Consider the following 8,919-nt stretch of genomic DNA (forward strand, 5'->3'; position numbering starts at 1 on the left):
AGATGGAGTCTTGCTCTGTTACCCAGGCTGGAGTGCAGTGGCGCGATCTTGGCTCACTGCAATCTCTGCCTCCGGGGTCCAAGCAATTCTCCCACCTCAGCCTCCCGAGTAGCTGGGATTACAGGCATGTGCTACCATGCCCAACTAAGTTTTGTATTTTTAGTAGAGACAGGGTTTCACCATGTTGGTCAGGCTGTTCTTGAACTCCTGACCTTAAGAGACCTGCCCACCTTGGCCTCCCAAAGTGCTGGGTTTCCAGGTGTGAGCCACCACAGCCAGCCCAAAGGGGGCTTTTCTGAACTCACACTCTCCTTCACCCTAGAGCTGGTGGGTGGCTCACTCCAAGTCCTTCTGTGTCCCTGCTCTGAGGATCCCAGCTCCAAGGCTGGCGAGGGAGGCCTGCATGATCCTAGTATGCTTTTCAGGTTCACTGTCTGCAGATTCTATTTTACAGACCAGACTGACTGTGAATAAACCTCACCACACAGTGACATAGATCACACATTCACTGAAGACAAAACCACAGAAAATACTGGTATCGATTTAGGTTAACGGAATGATTAGGTGATCGTCAAATGGGGGTACAAGAATACAGTGAAGAGTCAGCCACCTGGGTCACCTTCAGAGCGACCTCTGAAGCACTGGGCATTTTAACCGAGACCCCTGATGTATCCCTCTCTGCAGGGAAATATCTGTGAGACCAACCCTGTAGGTCACACCCCTCAAGCCACTTCTGCCCAGTTCTCCAAAGATCTCAGCACATCTCAGCCGGGTGGGACACACCAACGCAGCACATTCTCCAGACACACTCACTCAGAATGGCGCTCAGCTAACTCCAGAAGACCTTTCCAAGTCATCTCTGGGAACCTACATAGAGTCATCAACTTTTCATTCCATCTAGTATAGGTGATAAAAAAATTATCATCCTTTAGAATATTTTTATACTAAAAGAAGTAGATAAGACCTAACTCATACAAATAGAATTCCGTCTGTTGCTGTGCCACCCAAAACCAGCCAGATGGATCTTAACCAAATCCACAGGGAATGTCTGGAATAGTCCTCAATAAAATGAAAGCTAGGTGGAGTACACAGAACTCCAGTTAGGAAAATGGGGGGCTGAGGAAGCCATTCTCCAGATCCGCTCAAACAGGTACAGTGAGGGATTTCTAAGGCTGCCCATCAGGAGACAGAGGACTCAAGGAAAAAGGTCACGCAGAACCAGGCAAGGCTGGGTGTGGTGGCTCACACCTGTAATCCCAGCACTTTGGGAGGCCGAGGTGGACGGATCACTTGATGTCAGGAGTTTGAGACCAGCCTGGCCAACATGGTGAGACCCTGTCTCTACTAAAAATACAAAAACTAGCCGGGCGTAGTGGCGTGTGCCTGCAGTCCCAGCTATTTGGGAGGCTAAGGTGGGAGAATCACTTGAACTCGGGAGGTGGAAATTGTGGTAAGCTGAGATAGTCCACTGCACTGCACTCCAGCCTGGGTGACAGAGTGAGATCTTGTCTTAAAAAAAAAAAAAAAAAAAAAAAGCCAGGCAAGCAGAAAGATGACAATAATTATTAACCTCCCCAAAACAAGAGGATGGACAATGCTATGGTTCGAATATTTGTCCTGGCCAAAAGTCATGCTAATTCTCCCACTTCAGTCTCCCAAGTAGCTGGGACTACTGAAGTACTCTAGTACTCCCCACTGCCACTGAAATTTAACCCCCAGTGTGCCAGTACTGAGAGACGGCGCTTTTAAGAGGTGACTGGGTCATGAGGGCCCTCCCCTCAGGAACTGATTAACCCATTCATGGACTAGTGGGTTAATGGGTTAATGAGTTATTATGGGAGTAAAAGTGGTAGTCTTATTTTTTATTACTGTTGTTTTTTCAGAGACGTGGACTTGCTCTGTCACCCACGCTGGAATGCCACAGTGCAATCACAGCTCATTGCATCCTCAACCTCCCACACTCAATCAATCCTCCCCCTCAGCCTCCCACATAGCTGGAACCACAGGTGCTCACCAACATACCTGGCTATTATTTTTTGTAGCGACGAAGTCTCACTATGTTGCCCACACTGTTCTTTGAATGTTATCTATCTATTTATCTAGCTTTTTTTTTTGAGATGGAGTCTTGCTCTGTCATCAGGTTGGAGTGCAATGGCATGATCTCGGCTCACCGCAATCTCTGCCGCCTAGATTCAAGCAATTCTCTTGCCTCACCCTCCCAAGTAGCTGGGACTACAGGCACGTGCTACCACGCCCAGCTAATTTTTGTATTTTTAGTAGAGACGGGGTTTCACCACGTTGGTCAGGATGGTCTTTATCTCTTGACCTCCTGATCCACCCGCCTCAGCCTCCCAAAGTGTTGGGATTACAGGCGTGAGCCACCGCGCCCGGCTCTCTTTTTGTTTATGAGACTGAGTTTCGCTCTTATTGCCCAGGCTGGAATGCAATAGCGCAATCACAGCTCACCACAACCTCTACCTCCCGGGTTCAAGCGATTCTCCTGCCCGTTTCCCGAGTAGCTGGGGTTACAGGCATGCACCACCACGCCTGGCTAATTTTGTATTTTTAGTAGAGACCGGGTTCCTCCATGTTGGTCAGGCTGGTCTTGAATCCCTGACCTCAGGTGATCCGCCTGCCTCAGCCTCCCAAACTGCTGGGATTACAGGAGTGAGCCACTGTGCCCGGCCTCTATCTATCTTTTTGAGAGGTTCTCAGTCTGTCACCTAGGCTGGAGTGCAGTGGTGTGATCCAGCCTCCACCTCCTGGGCTCAAGCAATCCTCCCACCTCAGCCTCCTGAGCAGCCAGGACTACAGGCACACGCCCAGCTAATTTTTGTATCTTTTGGTAGAGACAGGGTTTTGCCGTGTTTCCCAGGCTGGTCTCAAACTCCTGGGCTCAAGCAATCCTGCCCACCTCATCTCCCAAAGTGCTAGGATTACAGGCGTGAACCACACTGCACCCAGCCCACAAAATATTTTTGAGTGTCTACTTCCATCAGGCCCCTACTGTGCGCAAGTCAACCCTGGCCCTTACCCCTTGGTGAAGGATGTCTCCTCCTCTCCAAGAGTTCCCGTCTCCACCTGCTTTTTCTGGCCAATTCCCCTCTGGTCCTTGAGCCCTTCCTCCGTGGGTCTCCCTCCTTAGTGTCTACAGGGCTCATTAAGGCTGGGTGGGGCTTCAGCCTGCCCTGCCAATCCCACCCTCTTTGAGTGCAGGCTTCCTGCCTGCCCTCCTGGACCTGGGATTCATTGTCCGCCACATCAGCCTGGGGGCTCCCACGATGCTGGCCCCCTGGACAGCGGGTCCTGGCTGCAGGGGAGTGACTTACTCCGGGACATGTGGACCGTGGCAAGGCGGCGGTACAGTGCCTTCTGCCGGGGGTCTGGGTGGAAGCCACTCTTGGTGAAGTAAACGTGGATGTAGATGGAGCCGTTCTGCTGGACGCTCTGCAAAAGAGGGAAGGTCAGGTGGACAGGCTGGGCAACTGGCATGAAGGAAACATTAAAGCCCTGCCTGGCACCCGTCCCCAGCAGTTTCCTCCCCGTCAATTCTCTGGCCATTTACCGAGTACTCAGGGTGAGGCGTGTAGCTGGGTGGCAGAGAGGTAAATGCTGGAGTCAGCCTCAGACGCCCACTCTACCCGCCATGGCCGTGTGAGCTCAGCTTCTCTCTAAGCCTCAGGGCCCCACCTAGAGGATGCGAGGTCCCCACAGCACTGACCTGAGGGTACTACTACAGGGACTACCTGGAGCACTGGCACACAGCTCAGTCAACGAGCTCTCGTTAAGCTCACTCAACAGGAAGAAGCAGCTGACAGACATGGAGCTCCTACTACGGGCCAGACCCTGCCCTGGGCACTTCAGACAATAGCTCCCTAATCTAATGAGTTAACACACATGTAACATGTCAACCGTATGCAATGGGTCATGTTACCACCCCATTTTGCAGATGAGGCAAACGGGGCTCATGCCAAGGGGTCATACAGTGTGTGGCAAGTATGCAGATGGAAACCCAGTCTGTAGGCTCCTGGGTGCTACTCCCTGCTACCTCCAGCTGGCCCCTCTCTGCCCAAGTCTTCCTCATTATCTCATCAAGTCTCCTTGCCTCCCAGGGAAGGGGGACTATTCTCACTTGATACAGATGACGAAACTAAGGCTTCGAGAAGGGGGGCAAGTTGTCCAGGGGCACTGAGTGGAGACAAAGGAGAGCACTGAACCTCTCTGATCTTTGAGCAGACCTTGGATTCACTTGGCCACATTGTGTTCTCCTCACTCTCCTGTCTTTTTCAGAGATGGGGTCTTGCTGTGTTGCCCAGGCTGGAGTGCACTGGCTATTTGCAGTTGTGATCGTGGCATACTACAGTCCTACACTCCTGGGCTCTAGCCGTTCTCTCACCTCAGCCTCCTGAGTAGCTGTGCTTACAGGCATGTGCCACTGTTCCCAGCATTCCCGCCTTTGAAGTCCACTCAGACCCCACCTTGAAGCTTCGACTTAGATCCAAGCCCTTGGAAGCAGATCCCCCTGCTGGGCCTGCCAGGCCCTGGTCCTTCCTTGGATCTTGGGGCAAGGCCTGGGGGCTCGGCTTGAGGTCTCTGTGGGAGCCACCTCTCAGTGCAGGTCAGAAAGTCCAGCTGGGCGGGGTGGTTCATGGCTGTAATCCCAGCACTTTGGGAGGCTGAGGTGAGAGGATCACTTGAGCTCAGGAGTTTGAGACCAGCCTGGGCAACATGTTGAGACCCCCATCTCTACGAAAAACACAAAAAATTAGCTGGGCATGGTGGTGCATGCCTGTTGTCCCAGCTACTTGGGAGGCTGAGGTGAAAGGATGGCTTGAGCCCGGGAGGTTGAGGCTGCAGTGAGCTGTAACTGTGCCACTGCACTCCAGCCTAGGCAACAGAGCAAGACCCCATCTCAAAAAGAAAAGAATGATGGCTGGGTACAGTGTCTCACGCCTGTAATCCTAGCACTTTGGGAGGTTGTGGCAGGAGGATCATTTGAGGTCAGGAGTTCAAGACCAGTCTGGTTAACATAGTGAAACCCTGTCTCTACTAAAAAAATACAAAAATTAGCTGGGTGTGCCTGTAATCCCAGCTACTCAGGAGACTGACACGAGAATCGCTTGAACCTAGGAGGTGGAAGCTGCAGTAAGCCAAGGTCGCGCCACTGCACTCCAGACTGGGTAACAAAGCGAGATGCTGTCTCCAAAAAAAAAAAAAACGACTGTGTCCACATTCTGCTTCTAGCCACCCAGACAGAAATAGAACAGAAATGTGCCCTCCACCCCAAAGCTGAGAAGGCCCGTTGGGGAGAAAGGAATGAGGGCAGCTGTCTTGGACTCAGCCAAAGAAGGCCCCAAAGAGATGTCCCTTTCACTTGTTTGGTACTTGCTGATTCTGTCCCCAGCCCCACATTGGGCAGTGCTGGGGACATGGAATTGATCTAGGCAGCCCAGCCTTATTATCACAAGGCTCACAGTCCCATGCAGGAGTCCCAGTGAGGCCCCGGAGTGGGCGGGATGGGGAAGTCCAGCAGGTGTGAGAACCCAGAGAGGGTGCTTAACCAAGTCTGAGTGCTCTGTGGGTCAGGAAGGGCTTCCAGGAGGAGGCAGGATTTGAGCCTAGGGCTGCGAGAGTCCACAGCCATAGAGCCTGAGTCTGAATCTCTCATGCAATGTGGCCTTGGATAAATCACCTTCCCTCTCTCTGTCTCAGTTTCCTCACATGTCAAACGAGAATAACAGTTCCTGCTTCACAGGGTTGCTGGTAGGTTTCCATGAGTCAGCCTAGCTTAGTACCCTGCACTTAGCTCAATCAGCATTAACTAATGTTATTTTGAAATGGGGCTGCCTGATAAACTGGTGATAGGCAAACATCCCCAAGGACAATTACTAATCTTTCACCGGTTTCAAGTCAAGGACTGCACAACCTTAGAGGTAGCTGGCAGGGTCCCAGGCCAATTCCACCCATATCTACCTTTTTCATGTAGGGGAAAGTGAAGCCCAGAGACCTCAGGGACCAGCCTGTGGTCACAGAGCGTGTGAGCCCAGGGAAGGGCCAAGCCTGGAGCCCAAACTCCACACTCTCTCAGCAAGGAGCAGACTGGAGGAAAGGTCCTTCAGTGCCAGTCAAGCAGCCATGGGGCCAGAAACCAGGAGCTGCCCGCACCTGTGGGATGTCGAGCTCAGCAAAGTGCTCATAGCAGCCGTCTGAGTTCTCTCCGCTAGTCCAGTCACCATACACAAGATCGTGCTGCTCCCAGAAGAGTGCCGACGTGGCGTTGAAGTCTGTAAAGTGCTCGTGCTCTGAGATGTACACATGCAGGTTCTGTTGGGACAGAAGGCAACAGAGCTCAGGCCTGCTCTTGAAAGCCTCTGCAGGCTGGCTAAAGAGCAGATGAAGAGCTATGGCAACGGTCAGCAAACGCAGAGGAACAGTAATTACAGAGGGCAGGGGAGAGGAGAGAGGAAGAGCAGCAGAGAGAACATATTTTCTCTTTTCTCATACCACCATGTCTGTCCTGGTCTGAGCCTGTGAAGTCAATGAACAAAGAACACTTGGAGACTGGCCAGACTGCCAATTAGAATTTAGGGGTAGGAAGGGGCAGAAGCTCCCTGAATGATCTCCTGCCCTAGTGGCTGCTGGACCTTCCTGGTCAGAGCTCTGCAGGCTTATGGACAAAGCAGTCCAGAGCTACAAAAGCACTGTCAGCCGCTGGACGTGGTGGTCCACGCCTGTAATCCCAGCACGTTTGGAGGCCAAGGCGGGTAGATCACTTGAGGTCAGGAGTTCAAGACCAGCCTGCCCAAAAAGGTGAAACCTCATCTGTACTAAAAATACAAAAAATTAGTGGGATGTGGTAGCACGTCTGTAATCCAAGCTACTCGGGAGGCTGAGGTAGGAGGATCACTGGAGCCCGGGAGGAGGAGGTTGCAGTGAGTTAAGATTATGCCACTGCACTCTAGCCTGGGCAACAGAGTGAGACTCCATCTGAAAAAAAAAAAAAAACAAAACCACTGTGACCCAACAAGAACTTCCTCCTTTCTCAGGCCCCCATGGCCATGTTTGCTCAAAAAAGCCAGACTGACAGGTCTAAACGCTTTTGCTCGGCACGCTCCCGAAGCCAAGCCCTGCCCTGCCCATGCCCAAGCCCACTGTGGAAGTGCAGGTCTCCTCTCCTTCCGTGCCTACCTCCCACCAGCCTCTGCTGGCTCCCTGCCCTCCCCACCTCTCACACTACCTCCCTTGCACATATCCCTCTGCAACCTTGGAAGGCTGAATATATTTTGAAATAGAACATCCAAAGACCCTGGTTAGATATTTTAACCAAATGAATTTGCTTTTTCTTTTGGGTGACACAGGTTTCATGTGCTGGGGATGGACCCAGGTGACACAGGTCTCATGTACTGGGGATGGGCCTAGAGTTCCTCAATCCTGGACCTGTTTTCCTAGACCTGCCAGTGGGCAGGGACCTGGTCTGTCCCGACTGCTGACATCACTCCTCCACATTCCACCCCTCCTTGCCCCATCATCTCCAAGTCTGCCCTACCGCTGGCAGTTACCATTAAAGTGTCTTTGGGGAACAGGTTGCGGCTGGCGACGCGTGGGGCTCCTCCGGGGCCCGTCTGGTCCTGAGGGGCCGGCCCTCGGCGGAACCAGCTGCTGATGGCCCAGATGATGAAGATCCTGAGGAAGAGAAGCAGCAAGATGGTGAGCCTTGGCTCTCCGCAACAGACCCACCTGACTTCCTTCTGACTTGGCACATGCTGGCGCCTGACCTGGGGCAAGTGACCAAGTCAGGGAGGCCCTGAGAAGGTAGTCACAGGGCTGGCAAGAAGACAAGATGTCCCCAAAGACCACATCTGGGGAGGGAGCCCAGATGCCACCGTTTGCCAGTGCAGGGGGGGCTGGCACTGCCCTGGTCTGCACACAGACCCTTGACTCTAAGTCCCCAGGAGCTCCTGGTGACCACAGGGCTGCAGGGGCTGACTCTGGAAACCTCAGTCTGGGAAACCTGCCGTCCCGCCCCTTGGGACCCCCAGAGAGGATACTAAGACTCTGGAACCCCTTCAGTGTGCAGATGGGTGAATTAAAACAAAAATGAAATAAAGAAAACATAATAATAAACATGACATTTCTGAAAGAATCTGGAATCCCAGCACTTCAAAAGCACAGAACTGGGGGTGGTTAATGGCTACAAAAAATAGAATGAACGAGATCTACTATTTGGTAGCAAAACAGGGCAACTATAGTCAATAGTAATTTAATTACACATTTTAAAATAACTTAAAAAGTATAGAGGCCGGGCATGGTGGCTCACGCCTGTAATCCCAGCATTTTGGGAGGCCAAAGCGGGCAAATCGTTGAGGTCAGGAGATCGAGATCATCATGGCCAACATGGTGAAAACCCATCTCTACTAAAAATACAAAAATTAGCTGGTCCTGGTAGCATGCGCCTGTAGTCCCAGCTACTTGGGAGGCTGAGGCAGGAGAATCACTTGAACCTGGGAGGCAGAGGTTGCAATGAGCCTGAAGGCACAGAAGCTTAGAAAGAGTAATATTTCTGAACTTTAACGGAATTTTTGGAGAAGCAGATAGTAAGCGATAGGTTAGTTCCAATTTTAGTGACAGTGGGCTAAATTATTCAGACCAACTCTCTCATTGAAAGAATTGAAAAAGCTTGAAAAAATTAATACACTGTGAAGATATCAATGTATTTTATATTTATAATTATACATATTGATAGGATGAGAATATATGCTGCTCACGTATTCTCATATTTGTTCTCGTGCATATAATTTTTATCAAGTTTACATATGAATATATACAAATAGACAGCTCTGAAGAATGGACCACACTGTAGGCTACCAAACCTTCAGGCAAAGAGTGAAGGGAAAGTGGGAATCCTAAAGTAGTAAAGGA

The 8,919-nt window shown here is 51.4% G+C and overlaps 1 protein-coding gene across 3 annotated transcripts in view; it reads right to left on the bottom strand.

The window, feature by feature from the left end:
- CLPTM1 (cleft lip and palate associated transmembrane protein 1) overlaps positions 1–8,919 on the bottom strand; it is a 39,408-nt gene that overhangs the window by 14,801 nt on the left and 15,688 nt on the right. For all 3 annotated transcript variants that reach the window (XM_011963025.1, XM_011963026.1, XM_011963024.1), the window contains exons 3-5: positions 7,560–7,683; positions 6,166–6,324; positions 3,330–3,447 (exon numbers count right to left, since the gene is read on the bottom strand). In XM_011963025.1, coding sequence (XP_011818415.1) covers positions 3,330–3,447; positions 6,166–6,324; positions 7,560–7,683 — 401 coding nt within the window. The remainder of the gene's footprint in view (positions 1–3,329; positions 3,448–6,165; positions 6,325–7,559; positions 7,684–8,919) is intronic.

This window comes from Colobus angolensis, unplaced genomic scaffold (genome assembly GCF_000951035.1).
Source record: "Colobus angolensis palliatus isolate OR3802 unplaced genomic scaffold, Cang.pa_1.0 Scaffold60, whole genome shotgun sequence".
Lineage (NCBI taxonomy): Eukaryota > Metazoa > Chordata > Mammalia > Primates > Cercopithecidae > Colobus > Colobus angolensis.